The 19,196-nt window shown below is 36.0% G+C and overlaps 1 protein-coding gene across 2 annotated transcripts in view; it reads right to left on the reverse strand.

The window, feature by feature from the left end:
- Positions 1-19,196, reverse strand: part of VPS37A (VPS37A subunit of ESCRT-I) — a 64,694-nt gene that overhangs the window by 34,413 nt on the left and 11,085 nt on the right. For both annotated transcript variants that reach the window (XM_055334658.1, XM_055334657.1), the window contains exons 2-4: positions 10,903-10,977; positions 8,928-9,042; positions 8,216-8,316 (exon numbers count right to left, since the gene is read on the reverse strand). In XM_055334658.1, coding sequence (XP_055190633.1) covers positions 8,216-8,316; positions 8,928-9,042; positions 10,903-10,977 — 291 coding nt within the window. The remainder of the gene's footprint in view (positions 1-8,215; positions 8,317-8,927; positions 9,043-10,902; positions 10,978-19,196) is intronic.

Consider the following 19,196-nt stretch of genomic DNA (forward strand, 5'->3'; position numbering starts at 1 on the left):
AAGAATAATGTCGACTTTCAAGTCTTATTAAAGAAATACATTTTGTAAGGCTATAGCTGCCAAAGACAGCGATTCCTTGGATAAACCTGGACAAAGTAAACTGAAAACTTTCTGAAAGTATCTGCCATTCTAGATACCATTAAGAACATCTGTGATTTGTGGGAAGAAGTCAAACATGTAAGGAGTTGAGAAGCAGTAGATACCAACCCTTAAGGACAACTTTGAGGCATTCAAGATGTCAGTGAAGGAAGTAATTGCAGATGTGGCAGAAATAGTAAGAGAACTAAAATTAGAAGAGGAGCTAAAGATGTGACTGAACTGTTGCAATCTCAGGATAAAACTTTAATGTAGTTACTTCTCAGGTTTGAGCAAAGAAAATGGTTTTTAAGATGGAATCTACTCCTGGTGAAGATGCTGTGAAGATTGTTGAAATGACAACAAAAGATTTAGAATATTCCATAAACTTAGTTGATAAAACAGCAGCAGGATTTAACAGCACTAACTTCAATTTTGAAAGAAGTACTACTGTGGATAAAATGCTATCAAACAGCATTGCATGCAACAGAGAAATCATTCATAAATGGAAGAGTTCATCAATATGGCAAACGTCACTGCTTTAAGAAATTGTCACGTCATCCCAAACTTCAATAAACACCTACCCTGGTTTATCAGCAGCCATCAACATTGAGATAAGACCCTCTACCAGCAAAAAGATTACTACTCACTGAAAGCAAGCTCAGATAATGGTAGGCATTTCTTAGCAATTGACAATTTAATTTATGTAATTATTTTATCTTTTAATCTTTTATTAAGTTTTTATTTTAATTACCGTAGAGTTAACATATAGCATTATATTAGTTTCAGGTGTACAACAGAGTGATTCAACAATTCTTTTTTAAAATTCCCCTGGCTATTCGGGGTCTTTTCTGATTCCACACAAATCTTAAAATAATTTGTTCTAAGTCTCTGAAGAAAGTCCATGGTATTTTGATAGGGATTGCATTGAACGTGTAAATTGCCCTGGGTAACATTGACATTTTCACAATATTAATTCTGCCAATCCATGAGCATGGAATATTTTTCCATCTCTTTGTGTCTTCCTCAATTTCTTTCAGAAGTGTTCTATAGTTTTTAGGGTATAGATCCTTTACCTCCTTGGTTAGGTTTATTCCTAGGTATCTTATGCTTTTGGGTGCAATTGTAAATGGGATTGACTCCTTAATTTCTCTTTCTTCAGTCTCATTGTTAGTGTATAGGAATGCCATTGATTTCTGGGCATTGATTTTGTATCCTGCCATGCTACCAAATTGCTGTAGGAGTTCTAGCAATCTTGGGGTGGAGGCTTTTGGGTTTTCTATGTTGATTCAACAATTCGATTCACCCCGTCCTCATCATGACAAGCACGCTCCTTAATCCCCATCACCTATTTCACCTAACTCCCACCAACCTCCCTTTCTGGTTACCATCAGTTTGTTCTCTATAGTTAAGAGTCTGTTTCTTGGTTTGTCTCCTTTTTCTTTGCTTGTTTGTTACTTAAATTCCATATGTGAGTGAAATCATGTGGTATTTGTCTTTCTCTGACTTATTTCACTTTGCATTATACTCGCCAGCTATACCCATGTCGTTGCAAATGGCAAGATTTCATTCTTTTTATGGCTGAATAATATTCCACTGTATATATGTATCACTTCTCTATCCATTTATCTATTGATGGGCATTTGGGCTGCTTCCATAATTTGCTTGTTGTAAATAATGCTGCTATAAATGTAGGGGAGCATGTATTTGTTTCAATCAGTGTTTTGTATTTTATGGGTAAATACCCAGTAGTGCGATTACTGGATCATAGAATACTTCTATTTTAAAATTTCTGAGGAACATCCACACATTTTTCCACAGTGGTTGCACCAGTTTTCATTCCTACTGGTGAAAGTGGACACTTGTGCATTGTTCCTGATCTTGGGGGAAAAACTCAATTTTTCACCATTAAGTATAATGTTAGTTGTAGGTTTTTCATATATGGCCTCTATTATGTTGAAGTGTATTCCCTCTAAACCTACTCTGTTGAGTCTTTGTCATGAATGGATGTTGTGGTTTGTCAAATGATTTTTCTGCATACACTGAAACAATGATATGGTTTTTATCCTTTCTCTGATATGTTGTATCATGGTGATTAACTTCATTTTGTTTTTAAAGATTTTATTTATTTATTCATGAGAGACACACAGAGAGAGGCAGAGACCTAGGCAGAGGCAGAAGCAGGCTCCCCATGGGAGCCTGATGTGGGACTCAATTCCAGGACCCTAATATCATGACCTGAGCCAAAGGCAGATGCTCAACCACTGAGTCACTCAGGTGTCCCAATGACTGACTTGAATATTGAATCACCCCTTGCATTCCGGTAATAAATCCCACTTGATTGTAGTGATGATTTTTTTTAATGTATTGTTGGGTTTGGTTTGCTAGTATTTTGTTGAGGATTTTTGCATTTATATTTATCAGAGATACTGGCCTGAGTTCACTTTTTTTGTGGTGTCTGTATCTGGTTTTGGTCGTAGAATTATACTGCCTTCGTAGAACAAATTTGGAAATTGTCCTTCCTTTTCTACGTTTTGAAATTGTTTAAGAAGAATAGGTAATAACCCTTCTTCAAATGTTTGTCAGAATTTGCTTATAAAGCCAGCTGGTTCTGGACTTCAGGTTTTTGGGGGAGTTTTTTGATTACTGATTCAATTTCCTTGCTAGCCATCGGTCTGTTCAACCTTTCTTTTTCTTTCTGTTTCAGATTTGGTAGGTTATATGTTTCTGGGAATTTATCCATTTCTCCTGGGTTGTTCCAATTTGTTGGCATTTTTCATAATATTCTCTTACAATTGTTTGTGTATCTGTGGCCTTGGTTGTTATTTCTCCTCTCTCATTTGTGATTTTGTTTGAGTTCTTTCTCTTTTTCTCTTAATAAGTCTGGCTACAGGTTTATCAATTTTTGATTTTTTCAAAGAACCAGCTCCCGGTTTCACTGATCTGTTATATTGTTTTTTTTTTTTTTTTAGTTTCTCTATTATTTACTTCTGCTCTAATCTTTATTATTTCCTTCCTTCTACTGGTTTGCGGTTTTGTTTTCTCTAGCTCCATTAAATGTTAGGTTTTTTGAGATTTGTCTTGCTTCTTGAGATCGGTCTATATTGCTATAACCTTCCCACTTAGAACCACTCTTGCTATATCCCAAGGATTTCGAATCACTGTATTTTTTCATTTTTGTTTCCACATAAGTTTTGATCTTTTTTTTGATTTCTCAGTTGACTCATTCATTGTTTAGTAACATGTTATTTTATTTCCATGTATTTGCTCTTTCCAGAGTTTTTCTTATGGTTGATTTCTAGTTTCTTAGTATTATGGTCAGAAAAGACGCATGGTATGAATTCAATCTTTTTGAGTTTGTTGAGACTTGTTTTGTGACCTAAAATGTGATGTATTCTAGAGAATGCTCCATGTGCACTTGAAAAGAATATGTATTCTACTGTTTTAGGATGGAATGTTCCTAATATATCTGTTAAATTTATCTGGACCAGTATATCATTCAAAGTTTCCTTGATTTTCTCTTTGGATGGTATGTTCAATGATTTAAGTGGGAAGTCCCCTACTATTATTGTGTTACTATCATTTAGTTCCTTTATACTTGTTATTAACTGTTTATGTATTTAGGTGCTCCTATGTTGAGTGCATAAATATGTACAATTATCATATCCTCTTGTTTGTCCCTTTTATTATCATATAGTGTTTTTCTTTCTCTTATTTATCCTTGTTTTAGTCTACTTTGTCTAATATAAGTATTATTACTCTTTCTTTTGACATCCATTTACAAGGTAAATGTCTCTCCATCTTCTCACTTTCAATCTGTTGGTGTCTTTAGGGCTAAATGAATCTGCTGTAGGCAGCAGATAAATGGGTCTTTTTTTAAAAATTAATTCTGTCATCCTATGTCTTCTGATTGAAATGTTTAGTCCACTTACATTCAAAGTAATTATTGATAGTTACATATTTATTGCCATTTTGTTACTTGTTTTGTGACTGTGTCTTTAGTTTCTCTCTAATCCTTTCTTCTCTTGTTCTCTCTCATGGTTTGCTGATTTTCTTTAGTGATACACTTGGGATTCCTTTCTCTTTATTCTTCGTTTATCTATTACTGGTTTTGAATTTGTGTTTATCATTAGGTTTGTATAACATATCCATTTCCTTCCCCAGATTAAGGGAAGTTATTATTTCTTCAAAAAATTTTTCTGCCCCCTTTTTCTCTCTCTTCTTTTTCTGGGATCCCTTCAGTGTGAATGTTATTATGTTTGATATAGTCACTGAATTCCCTAAGACTATTCTCAATTTGCATAAATTTTTCTTCTCTCATTTGTGCAGCTTGGTTACTTTCCAAAACTCTGTCTTCTGTATCATTAATTTGTCCCTCTATTTCATCTATCCTGTTATTTATTCCATCAAGTGGATTTTAAATTTCATTCATTGTGTTTTTCATCTCTAATTGGTTCTTTTTTTGTCCTTTTAAGGGTTTCCCTGATGTCTTCTCCTCTTTTCTCAAGTCTACTAAGTATCTTTATGATCAATACTTTATTTTTATTTTTTTTAAAATTTTTATTTATTTATGATAGTCACAGAGAGAGGGAGAGAGAGAGGCAGAGACACAGGCAGAGGGAGAAGCAGGCTCCATGCACCGGGAGCCTGATGTGGGATTCGATCCCGGGTCTCCAGGATCGCGCCCTGGGCCAAAGGCAGGCGCCAAACCGCTGCGCCACCCAGGGATCCCATGATCAATACTTTAAATTCTCTATTGGGCATATTACTTACATTCATTTCATGTAGCTCTCTGGCAGTGGTTTTGTCCTATTCTTTCACTTGGGACATATTTCTCTGTCTCATTTTGTTTATCTCTCTGTGTCTCTTTCTGTGTTAGGAAAGTCAGCTATACAAACTGCTCTTGAAGGTAATGCTTTATGTCTAAGAAGTCCTGTAGTGCCCGGCAGTGCAGCGCTCCCTGTTCCCCGGGACCTGCTGCTTCAGAGGGTGTCTCCTATGTATGTTGCATGTGTCCTATTGTGTTCTTGCCAGTTTTCCCTTCAGTTCAGTTTTCTGCAGTGGCTTTTTGCCCACTATGGGCTGTTTGGTCCCCAGCAGAGGTGGGGTGTACTGGTCTGTCTGCTAAGTAAGACCTGGAGCCTCTACTGTTGGGACTGGATCAGCTTAACCAGATATGCCCAGAGTGCCTGGGTAGGGCATGTACTTTTAAGAAGATGTACCTCAGACTTTTGTAGCACCTGCTACCACACCTGGTACAAGGACTGATGCCCTGCCAGATGTGTGGGTTGGGTGTCAAGGTGTTGGTGAGGGTTGTGCAAGTCTTCTGAGGGATACACTATACTGCTAGGACTGAGGCAGTATGACTGGGGAGGGCAGATCCAATGCAGCACAGTAGACAAGGCTTGGTTTAAGCAAGTTAGGTAGGGAGTGTCAGTGCTGCACTGCTTCCCAAAGGTGGCTGTGTCTTTAAGCTGAGGTGCAGGGCAGAGAAATGCAGGTGCCAGCTCCTTTGTTCTAAGAGGTCTCTCTGAGATCTCTATCTCTCTTGACAAGCTCTGTGATGAGTAAATCACTGTCCCTTCCATGTGTCCCAGGTAGTTGTCAAATTGCTGATTCTATGCTGTACCTGCTCAGGCTGTTTGGTGTGCTGTCTCTTTAAGAGTGGGGGCTCCACTTCCTAAGGTCCTCCAGGCGCTCCCAGAACTGAGCCTGCAGATTTTTAGAATTCTAGGCTTTAAGTCTCCTTGGTTCTAAGAACTCACAAAATTCAACCCCTCTTGCTTTCAAAGCCAGATGTTATGTGAGTTCATCTTTCCCTTGTAGGCTTCCTTGCATGATTATGTTCAGAAACAGCTATAGTCTGTCCAGAGACGGCCATAGTCTGTTTAGGTCTCAAATCACATCTTATCTTCTTTGATGTGGCCTCTTCTCTACCTTTGCTCGTGCAGTTTACCCTGACAGTCTTCAGGTCATTTTCTGGATTATGTATGCTGGTGTGAATGTTATCTAGTTGTACTCATGGGACAAGGTAAGCCAGGGTCTTCATACTCCACCACTTTCACCTCTCTCCCCTCATGTGCATATTTTTTTAAACGTAACACTATTACATACTTAATAGACTACAGTATAGTCTAAACATAACTTTTATATGCACTGGGAAATTCAAAAATTCATTTGATTCACTTTACTGTGATTTTCACTTTATTATGGCAGCCTGGAATAGAATCCATAGTATGCCTGTACTTATTGAATTAGATGATCTAGCTAAGGAGTCCAGGCAGTATTAATGGTACCACTTACTTCTAGTTGGCTATAGTAAAACCTGAGAGAAGAGATAAAAAAAAAAAGAACTGCTAAAAATAAAGAGAGAAGATCTCTTGGGTTTAAAAAGAAAAATGTCTCTCATTCCTAGCTTCTCTAAAGTTTTCAAATTAAGAAAGAACTTCAAAGAGATGAAACCCAAGATGGGCTAGAAAATTCTTTGTTAATTCCTCTGAAGAAAACTGAGGCAGTGCCTTAGAGAACTGTCTAGCCAGACAAAAGGCTTCCTAGGGCTTCTAAGAAACTTAAGGGAGCTTAAAGGCTTATTTTGTAGACTTGTGGGTATTAGTTTTGTCTAAAGAAATGGATGAAAAGTGGATTCATAAGAAAACTACAAATATTTTTAAGTAATTGTATCATCTTGGTCTAAATAGGATAGAGACAATATCAAATGAAAAGAGGCCTATGGACCCTTAGCTTCTATAGAAGAGAAAACAGGCTAAAAAAACTACTCTTCTGCAAATAAGGGCTACATTTTACAGAAAGAAAGCTGATTCAGAAGGCAATATGAAAAACCCAGAATTACTCCATCAAGAATCATTTCCAGAAAGTGAAATTAATTCCTTATCAAAGAAATGGCAACATCTTCCCAGCTGGATTCAGAACTGCTATGGCCCAGTGGCTCCTGCATAGCTTCCATTTTCGCCCTTTTTCAGTGGAAGGGCCTAGAGTAGTTTTCCTAGGCCTATGCACTGCCCTATAATAGGTGTGTGGGGGACAGTTACCTGCTACCCTGTCTCTTTAATTCACTTGTCTTCATACCAAAAAAGACTGTACTTGAGGAACATACCCAAGAAACCTCATCTGTACTTGAACTTGACTCAGATACTTAAACCTCAGACCCTCAACATAGCCTGATTCTTTTTTTTTTAACATGAGCCTGATTCTGTAATGTGACAGAGTCTGGAAGTTTCAGGGGAAGGAGCTGAGCACATTTTTGCACATAAGAGAGAAGTAAATTCTTATTGCCAGGATTGTGACAGATTGTATTTTCCCAAATTTCCATAGATAGACTTCTTGACCTTTGCCTCTCTATTAAGAGATGTAATCTATTTTCTCCTCTTTGAACCTAGGTGGGACTTTGTGACTAACTTAAAGTGCCAGACAGGAAAGTTAAGAGAGCCTTTAGAGGATTCCAATCCCTAGACTTCATGCCATAACAGCTAATACAAAAAGTGGAACAAAAACAAATTATCTCCAGTAGTCTCTAACCAAACTGCAGATTCACAAAGAAATACAAGTCGTCAAGGTTTGATCTGAAAGGTGCTTTTCAGAACTGCTGAAACATGTGGAATATTAAAAAGATAAAACAACCAATGGAAAAATGGAAGTAATTATTAACTCCAGAAAAAGCAAAAAAATTATACCATAAAGAAAATATAATCACGACCAAGTACTTATTTCAGCAATGGGGAATATTTACAGAAATATTTACAGAATTTAAGTAATGAAAATACCAAAAATGAAGTTAAGTAAAAATCATGATATCAATCACAGAGAGAATGAGGGGAAACAAACATTTATGAAAGATAAAGATAACTAAAACCTCATCAATAATAATAGAAGGCCAATATATAATATCTAAAATGAAAGAACCAAGATATATGTGTGTGAAGGCAAACATTGGAAAAGCAGCTACAAGAAGAAAACAAAGTTGCCTCTGAAAAGCATGAATGTATCTGCGTGAAGGTGGGAATGTGGAACAAAGAGAACTGCCTTTTAATGTCATCTGAAAATTTAAACTATATTATGATTATTTTGATAAGAGTAAGTAAAATAAATATATGCAAACTTTTTTTGGTATAAACATACTTACTATGGAAATGCTGTTGAAGAAGGAGCTAAAACTGGAGGATTCTTCCAAAACTCATCCAACAGACTCTGAATAATTTTTCCAAGATCTGAGTGCATTGTAAACTAAAAGTAACAGTAATACAGCATGATCAAAATCACTTTCAGAATAAGTCTTATTAGGATAATATCATTCTAAAGCTTATCTTAAATCTCCTTTGGCACAGCAAGAATCAAATGAAAAACAAAGGATATTGTGTCAAATGACCAGATTAGTAATCTACAACTGACAATATTTTCCCATTGGCTCAATGCCACAAATCAGTTAAAAATCTATTTAACCAGTAATGGAGCTAAAATATTTCCACATTTTTAAAAATAATTTGAAGGTTCAAAGGTAAATACTCAGAGTACATTTAAGTTATAGTCCTTCAAATTAATCAATCATTGATGTATCCTAAGAACTTTGAGGCATATTTGAATTTTATCCCCTCCTAACAACTATGGAAAATCTACTGTGAACCAAAGTTCTAAGATCAACAGGTCCTCATCACAGAAAAACAAATAAAACAAATAACCTTCAAATCAGTATTATCTATTAGATATATTGACCTTTTTTGGGGGGAAATTACTTAGACCACATGAGATTTTAAATGCATTTTAAATTTCTAAAATATGCAGTAGTAAAGTAATACACCTGTTATACTACTCTGAAATAAATTATACTATATACATACATTGTTTACTAATGGAGAGGTAACATATACTCCTTGTTTATCCATTAAGTGATGTTGTATTGGTGGGTAAACACTGATGACTGGTTTTTCCTGAGGAAACTGTGGAGGGAGTAATCTGTTAAAAGTAGAACAGATGAAAAAAAGATAAATGTTATGTTATATAGTCCTAATTCTAAAATAAAGTTAAATTTTCATGCTTTCATTTGGATTAATTATTCACAGTAATAAGTTGTATTATGGTTGTTGATTGAAAATACACAAAATGATATACTTGAGCAACAAAATTATAAAGCAATTCAATACAGTAAAATCTTCTTAATGTAAAATATGGATACCCTGGGTTACAAGATATTATTCACATATGTCAATTAATTGCTTTCAAACATAATATACCAAGTTATGCAAAATCTCAGATAAAATCAGGTATCAGGAGAACCACAGGAACCAATTTGACTATTAGACCACAGGTTCTGGCCATATAATTTTCTTGTGGTTTTCCTACTTATGAAATGCTGCCAGGAATTATTACACCATCTATTGAATTTTTAAAGAATGAGTAAAAAAGCAAAAGCAAAAGCACTATGATTAAAACAGTGCAGCTGTCATTATGCCTTGGTGTTATAAGGGTATCTTCTAATTGTCCCCACTAACACAATTCTCCCAAGTCTGAGGTCCATCACAAGGTTTCAATCAAAGAACAATCAATTCTCAATACCAAAACAAACAACAACAACAAAAAGGTGAAAATCTTAACCTTTAAGAACCACCACAAATTAAAAATTCAATATTGAAGTCCTAAATGGATTTTACTGGATATGAAACTCTTGATTTCTAAATGTCTCTAAACTCAGAAGAATATGCCCCTTTAAAACTATCTCTCTGTTCCCCTGTTGGATCAGAAAATGGTTTGTATGGCAGCACTGTCAAGAAGAAAACTGGGTCCTTTTTGGCTTCTCCTACTTAGCCCTTCCTAGAGCATTTGGTAGAGATAAAACTACTTAATGTATATAGTTAAAGATGTTAAACCAGTCTGGTAAGGACAATGAATGGCCTTAGAGCCCAACAAATCTGGGTTTGTACCCTAACTATGTTACTATCCGTGTGTGTAATTTGCCCAATTTGCAGGGCTGCTGTGAGGATTCAAAAACTCCTATATCAAGATAACACAGCATAATGCATGGCATTATTATACATTCATACTTTCATTCACTTATTCAACTAGGATTTAATAAGGCCTTCTCTGTGCAGGCATTATGCTATACAATGAGAATATGAAGATGAAGAAGCCATGGTTCCTATCTTCAAGTTAGGTGCTTCTTACCTCAACCAAACACCTACTCTAGCACCCAGCCACCTCCTGCAATCTGAGGCAATAACTTTAAATACTTTCATACTAAAGATTAATAATTATACTTACAGTTAAATGAGTACTTTAGCAATCATTTTGTCCCATTTTTCCTCTTAAATAACCTCATGACTGTAATTTTTAACTGAATTATTTTTCTTTAAATAGTAGACCAAATTCAGCCTTGAACTTTCTGGTTGATATAGTCTATCTGTTGCTGAAGACTAGAATATTTTCACTTGTTTCTGATATAGAGGTGGATATATCTCTTAACAGTTTTCCATATGCAACTTCTTTGATTGTTTCTCATCATTTGTGGATTTTCTCTTTCAGTCTACCTCCGGCTAAGATTTTAGTGCATATCAATAAAAACAATGACAGTATTATTATTATTACATCTTTTTAGTGCACTTCTTCTTGAATAGTTTCTTTCTTACAACAATATACTTTACAATGATGTCTTTAAAAATTTGTTTCACAAAACTGTGTGACTTTAGTAAGTTATAGTTTCTAGAAAAGGAATATTTTAAATAAGTTCACTTTAAACCATTTACTTCTAATAACTAAGAAAATAGGAAAAGATTTTTAAAAGTACTAATACATAAAAATACAGGATACAATTCTACTCACATATTAATGTTAATTGTCAGGTTGTTTACGGTGAATGGCAATCTGTATTCCACATCTTTCTGTATTTCAGCTATACTGTAGGAGAAAATTTGAGAGAAAAATTCACCTGAAGGTATAAAACCATTAATGTTAAAAAGAACACCAAATGTTTTTAGACCCTACTAAAACTATTAATTTTAATCACTGAATCTAGCCATATAACTTGTATCTTGAGGGAAAAATGATCATAGATTTATCAAATAAGCAGGCAATAATATTCTGAGATATCCAAGTGTGTGTGTGTGTGTGTGCGTGTGTGTGTGTGTGTGTGTGTGGAGGGTATAGTAGAATGGGGACAGATGCTGAGGTAAAGTGGCAAAGAAAAACTCTCATACTAATGCTAGACTGATTTATTATCACTTTAATTCATCATTAGTAGATGTAATTGTGATCCCTCTGGTTAATACAAGTCAGCAAGAAATCTGGGTTCTGATTATAATTCTGCCATTACCCAGCTATATAGACAGCTCGGGAAGTCTGGGTCTTAATAGCTTAAACTTAAAAGCCTGGATGAGATGTCTCCTATAGTCTTATGACAGACTGCTGGCTGCTCTCCAAAAACAAGTAACCTCCCTTTCTCTCTAAGTAAGAAAAGTCTGATTTTACTCTGAATAGCAATGTCCTAGCCTTTTTTGCAGCTAGTTGTTCTTACAAACTTAAGTTTTAGCCAAAAAGATAGATACAGAGAGGTTGTAGGATAGAATTACCATGAAAACATCTAAAAGAGTCCATTTGCACCTCCTGCCTCTACCTGATAGCCACATTTCTAACAAGCCATCCTGGGCCATGAGTGACCCTGAAAATGGAAGTCATACACGAGGGAGAGCTAAGCAGAAAGAAAGAAGTAGCTTGGGTCTTCAATGACTATGGAACTGTCAAACCGAATTTCTTTTTTGTGTGAGAAAAAAAAATTCTATCTTGTTTAAGTCAGTATTTTGGGAGTCTTTGCTAGTAGCAGCTGAATATAAGCCAACTAATATAATTTCCTTATACTTTAACATTCTATATTTAGAGTCTAATTTAGTTTATTGTTAATTGCAGGGATACATTACTACAATTATAATCTAGCAGCCAAATCTTTGGGGGACTCACTCCAAATTCTAACGAATATTCACAATATTTCCAAAGAGAAAAATGTTAAGTAGTATTAATGAGTTAAGGTTGAGAAGAACCTTAATATTCAAAAAGACATGAAGCTTTTTTAAGCATGCATACCTTTGGAAGATCTAGGGTTTACATAATTTTTTGTTCTTTTGGTTGCTTCAACTAATGCTCCGTATTGACATCCCATAGAATAGGGTTAGGATTGAGATGAAGAAACAGCTGAGAACAGACTCAAAAATATATTCAATATTAGCACTTCCATAGTTTTATAGAAGTTTCTCTTTGGGGTTTAGTTTTGGACTAGAATACTGACAACCTGCTCAGTTGTAGGAACACCATATAATCAATTCAATGGGTTAAGTTTTCTATTCTTTTATATTATTTTTAGGACTCTATGGTGTAACTGCTTCAAGGCAATACCGGGCACAAAAGCATCCATCAGTTCTAAGGTAAGCAGAACATATTCATTTAAAAGTATGACCTCCTAAGTAGGTTTCCTGGGTTCAACTCTCCCTCTAACTATTACTTATGTGATCATATGCCAACTACTTAACCTAAGGGACGACCCAGGTCGCTCAGCAGTTTAGCACCGCCTTAAACCCAGGGTGTGGTCCTGGAAACCCGGGATCCAGTCTACTCCCATGTCAGGCTCCTTGCATGGAGCTTGCTTCTCCCTCTGCCTGTGTCTCTGTCTCTGCATCTCTCTCTCTCTCTCTCTCTCTCTCTCTCTCATGAATAAATAAAAAATCTTATAAAAAAACAAAACCCAAAAAACTACTTAACCTAAGCCTTATCTCTCAAATGGAAAATAGGAATGTCAGTTGTTAGATTAAATCAGATAATACCTCCACAAAATACCATAATTGTTCAATACATGTTCAATTGTTCAATAATGAATTAGCTATTATCAAATATGTATTTTGAACATGCATCTAAGTTGGAGCCTTTCTAAATCTGTAGTACCAAAGTTTTAACTCAGTTTTTCAGTGTATTTTTATATAAAACAAATTAAAGTGAATTTGACTAAAATAATTTTTACTTAAGCCATTGGTTAGAAGTGTTTTCCTTGTCTCCACAATCAGAGTGTTGACATTAAGTTTTGACAAGTTTCCTTCACAAATGAAGTATAATAAATAAATGAAAGCAATTCTTGTAATATTAGTGAGAGGTGTAACATCATTAACAAATTCCAATACAAGTTGTTCATGGCAATTGCTGGACTTCAGGACATGCCACTGCAAAATATGGCACTTCAGCATCTTGAATATTTTCAGCTGAAGGAGTTTAAGAGGAGAAGCAGGAAGGTTACTCTAACCTTCTTGTCTCACCTCTTACTCTTTCCCTGAAACTGATCATGAAATCCTCATGTGAAATATGCTCTCCTCATACCAAGAGGAAAGTAGCATCCTCCACCTCAAAAGACAGAGGGACACTAAGAATAGTAACAAGCCTTGCTAAGCCGCCTGCCCCCTCGTTGACTACAATCACCTCACATTCCTTTACCCATTGTATTCCTCCATGACTGTGCACTTCTTAGAATTCTGTACACTTTTGATGAAACCCAGCATTAAAAAACTCAGGTCTAACTATTTCTCTGGGTTTTTCCTTCCTTATTAAGTCATCCATCTCATTTAAACTTACATTAAATAAGTTTGTAGGTCTTTCCTCCTGTTAATCTGTCAGTTTAATTTTCAGGCCCACCAGGGATCTTAAGAGGGTTGAGGAAAACGTTTTCCTCTTCTACACTAGCTGCATTAGACAAAATGGCAGATATCTGTTTACTTAATTAAAACAAGAACCATCCCCTGAATATTCACAAATATGATTTCAAATTTTTTACTATTTTAAATAACTTTAAAAAAGATTTTATTTAGGGATGCCTGGGTGGCTCAGCAGTTTAGCGCCGCCTTCGGCCCAGGACATGATCCTGGGGACCCGGGATCAAGTCCCACATTGGGCTCCCTGCATGGAGCCTGTTTCTCCCCCTGCCTGTGTCTCTGCCTCTCTGCCTCTCCGTGTCATTCATTAATAAATAAATAAATAAATAAATAAATAAATAAATAAATAAATAAATAAAATAATAAAATCTTAAAAACAATAAAAAATAAATAAAAGATTTTATTTATTCATGAGACAGACTGAGAGAGGTAGAGACAGAGAGAGGCAGAGACAGACGGAGAGAAAGAAGCAGGCTCCCAGTGGGGAGCCCGATGTGGGACTCAATCCCAGAACCCTGGGATCATGACCTGAGCCAAAGACAGATGTTCAACCACCGAGCCACCTTTAAATAACTTTTTAAAAACTTATTCTAGGGGTGCCTGGGTAGCTCAGGTAAACATCTGACTCAATTTTGGCTCAGGTCATGATCCTAGGGTTATGGGATCAAGACCTACATTGGGCTCTGCTGGAGATTCTCTCTCCCTCTGCTCCCCCACCATAAATAAATAAACTTATCTAAAAATGATTCATTCCCATTGGTGGCCGTGGGGGAGAACAAGCAAAGAGAATATAAAAATCACTCAGGAAGTCGTATAGCCAAGATAACCTCTAACACATTAGTATATAACCTAATCTTTCTATATTTATACCTTTATGTAAAACAAAATACAATTGTATGTCTACACAATTTTGTAACTTGCTCTTTTCTGAATCAGTAAATGCTATTTTAAATTATCTTTTTAAAATGGTTGTAAATAATGTTTTACTATATGGTTTAACCTATCCTCTATTAATTACTGAGATTATTTCCAATTTTTACTATTACAAATTACAGTTTGATAAAAATTTTTTGCATCCTTATCTTTGAGCTGACAGGTAGCAGTATTTTGTGTTTTTTTTTTTTGTTTTTTTTTTTTTGTAGCAGTATTTTGGATGTTAAGTACACACACATATTTTAAAGTAATACTGTAATCACACTATAAGAGCAAATTTGAACGATCTTCCATTAATACTATTATGTTTCAGTTTCTCTGAGAAGTGGATTACTATGGTTTTGCCTCATCAACTCTAAATTGGTTTGGAATTAAAGAAAGCTGAAAATTCTGTGTTAGAATGTGTAATTGGCATTTTCATTTCTTCCATGGTCCTTGAAACTATAAACAGACCTTGAGATGCAATAGAGGTACTAGTTATGGTTAAAAGACTCCTTTTGTAGAATCATTTATCTCTGATGTTATTACATTTTGTGTAAACTTGTATTTCATAAGAAAGACTTTGTTCAAGTACAGCTACCAAATATACACCATCTTAAAGAAAATACAGAAATGTGTGGTCTCTGAAGAGGGACACAGGATGAAGAAAAATATCAAGTGACTAAAAAAGATCAAGATACTGAGAGCATGCTTTTTCCAGTGTTGGGTAAATGGAGGAATGTTTATAGCTAAACCTTGCAAATAAGGGATTCGAATGCTTTGATAAAGATGGCAGATCAAGATAAGACAACTTCCCTTTCCCAACTAAATCTCCAGGAAGTATTACAAAAGTCTAAACAACCAAATCTGTAATAGTGCTGAGAAGCAAAGAGTAAGCAGACAAGAAGTTCTGAGGAATTTCTAAGATATTAAAAAAAGGGATTAGATTTAAGGAAAAGAATGATAAAGAAACAAGAAAAAGAAAGCAAATACAGGAACTAATGACAACCCAAAACATAAGATCAATGTAAAGTAGGAGTTGTTTAAAGGTCCTCCAAGCTCTTGAAGGAAGTCAATGCATATCAAGAGTGTAGAGGGCCACACAGAAGCATTTTTCAGGGTAAGGAATGGGAAGACATGTGCAACAGCAGGTAGCAATCTTCTCTTTTCCCTGCTTGTTCCAACCAACAGATAGCACTATTATTTGTACCCGTAAGAACTGTACTCAAAAGTAGCAGTGCCTTAGGTAGGAAGGCTTCCATGCAGCCTGTTTCCAGAAGACAGCTATCAGCTTGTCCCATATTGGAGCAAAGCATTTTTTTTCATTCATCACCAGAGGCAGGCTATCATAAAAAGAGTTAAATATCCACCAACAAGTCAACAAAGAATTTGAAGCAGAAATGAACATTGATATGAAAATGAAAAATTAAGAAACAGGAAATTTAAAATAAATAGCTCAAATATATGGTTCAATACTCTGTTTGGAAAATGTTTCATACTATATATTCTTTTCTTGGAGAATACAGATGCATTTTTAGCATATTAAAGGCTTTGAGAAATTCTAAAGCATTTGATTTTTGTTTTCTCAATCTGTTTGACATGGACCGCGTTCTTAACAGTATTCTTTGCCTAGCGTTGTGTGGAACACAGGATAATGAAACAGATGTGCAAAGGGCTACAGGAACACAGAAGAAAGCACCCAACTTAAACAAGGGTAGGGGTGGTGGGGTCTTCAGGGAAATAAAATATCTAAACTACATTTAAAAATCAAGTTAAGAGTTAACATGCAGGAAAGAGAATCAGCAAAACCAATTATACATTCTAGACAGAAAAAACACCATTGGAAGAACTTCAGATATGAAATAACACCGGGTCCCTAAAAAGTCTACATATCCTTTGCCATTAAAAATTTCACATCCTCACTGGCTTGTTAAAAAGAAAAGCAGAGGTCCAAAATAGAGACACTTAGGCCAAGTCACCACAGTGGGGATTAATACCTAACCTAACTGCAACCTCCTTAGAAATGTAGTCTTAACCAGTCAGGAATTTTCTACACAGCACTAAATGGGGTGATCTGTCACATGGGCCTTTTCCATAGCCCCCAAGATGAGGTAACCCACCTAATTAATTAGACTCCTACCCTTTACCCTCAGGGAAAAGTGACCCTGGTATAATCCTTTTTTAAATTTTGCTAACAATTTCTTTGCTCCATCATACTTCCTATAAAATCCTCCCGTTTTGCACAACTACTGGAAGCTCCCTTGCTCTCTAGATGGGATGCTGCCCAATTCATGAATCATTTAATGAAGCCATCTACATCTTAAAAATTTACTTGTTTTTTTTTTTTTTTTTTTAAACAGGTTTTGTGGAAGCAGCAGGATCTGAAGTGAACTTCTAAAAGGCCTTCAGGGATAAAGAGAAACACAGATGCAGCACTCTGTGAACTTTTTCGAATTCACTGTCTTGCCATTCATTTCCAAGGACTGTTGGTGAGCTCCTCTGGGTTTGAGCTCTACCCTCTTTGCATTTGAGCTTAGGTCTAATTGGCTTTGCAGTTCAGGGTTAATGAGTCAGTCTACACAGACAAGAGACTCTAACAGAGCTCCAATCCTTAAGCCCTTGGTTCAGTCTATAATTCCACATTGGAATCCCTTCTCCAATTGTAGTTGGAGTCCTCATTGACTGGCATTTACTGGTTTAGTACCTTCCCCATTTCCAGTCCATTGTCTCCATTCACTAGAGTCTGCTGGTCAGCCTGTGCTGGGAACTGTTGGTGGCCACTGGCTAGAATTGGACTGGGTCTGCCTTAAGAACAGGCTGGGTCTGATCTGAGCTGGACTCGGTCCAGTATGAGGCCTGCGGTATTATTTTAAGTAAGGGCTAATTGATAATGGGAGTCTCGGATGCCAGAAATAAGACTGCAAACACTGGTGGGCATGTGTCAAGCATTTAAATTCAAAGGTTATTAGGGCACCTGCCACCTCTAGAAAATTTCTGTGATAGAATAAGTTGGTTGCATTAATGCGTTACATTGACACTAGGTCACCCACCAAGATAATTTCTGCGCAATGAGGTACACTGCAAAACACGTCCCAATTCCCAACTCCATCACATGTCCCTCTAGGTATTAGTTTGATTCTGTGAAACCCAGAGGCCTAGCTAAAAAAAAAAAAAGGTGGGGGAATCTTTCATATCCAGAGTTGAGCAGGCTGCCTTCTGACATACTTGCTTATTACTTCATGTCTAAAAACATAAACTTCTGTAGTCTCATAAATTGCAAACATTAAGTTAAATGACAAGGTCTTACTAAAACCAACCTAGAATTACAATGGCCATTATGATAAATGCTTCAATTAGAGAAATAATTAAGGAAGTGTACTTGAAAGAGTTCTTGCAATTAAGGAAGTGTACTTGAAAGATTCTTAAACAGAACGGAATACCTATTTTAATTGGTATGCAGAAGCCACCAAAAGGTTTCAAAATTCCAGAGTTTCATTGATTCACTGCAAAAGGCCAATGAAAAAGAACAGTATCTAAAACAAAGACTGAGACTAACATATAAAACTGCATTAATTCCTACTGTTCTCTCTCCTTTGAGTATTCTTTCTAGTAATCCTGTCTGAATGGCCTTTTGACTCTGAAGAGACTAGTAGTTACCTTTTAAGATAAAGACCACCATAGGCTGCAGACAATCCCCTACAGGTATCTTTCATTCCAGGATTAAAGGCCAACAGTTAAATAATTTAAATCCACAGAGGATTTTCAAAAGGTTTTTTTTTTTGTTGTTGTTTTTGTTTTGTTTTTCTCAAAAGGTTTTATAAATAAATTACCTCCTGAGCCCAATATGCAGGGGAAAAAAATATTCCCTTCCTTTCCAAATCTTATTAAAACCAACCTAGAATTACTAATTAGAACTATTAATTATTGAACTATTAATTATCTCCCAGAGATAGCTACTGCCTTCTTGATTTTCTTGTTTTAGGTCCTGAGAATTTGGCTTGGCTTTCAGCCCACCCGGTACAGGCAGGTTGTGCCTGGCTAAATTTGGGAGTGACTCTGGATCTTGTAAAGATAATATCTTTTGCACCCTCTTTGAGGATGCTGCTCGAGTCCATGGGGTTGTTTAAAACTGCCAGAAATATTTACTGTATGTCCTGGCTGAGACCTGATAAGATACCTGAAAGGAATTTACTAACTCTGTGATCAGAAATTTGGCCAAGTTTGAAGCAGATTCATAGACTGAAAAGAATTTAAAGACTTCTTCCCTGAGCTAAATATACCCACAGGGTGTAAAAACACATAGGTGGATGGGTATGAGTGTCCTCTGATTACCATTTAGGTGGCAACTTAATTCTTTGAGGAATTAAAAACAGCTTTAAACCTGTCAGAAGGGCCAAAATCAAAACGACAAGAAATAACAAGTACTATGAGGATGTGGAGAAAAAGGAACACTCAGCCACTGTTAGCGGGAAAATAATTTGGTACAGCCACTGTGGAAGAGTATGGAGGTTTCTCAAAAAA

The sequence above is a fragment of the Nyctereutes procyonoides genome, unplaced genomic scaffold, assembly GCF_905146905.1.
Source record: "Nyctereutes procyonoides isolate TBG_1078 unplaced genomic scaffold, NYPRO_anot_genome, whole genome shotgun sequence".
NCBI lineage: Eukaryota > Metazoa > Chordata > Mammalia > Carnivora > Canidae > Nyctereutes > Nyctereutes procyonoides.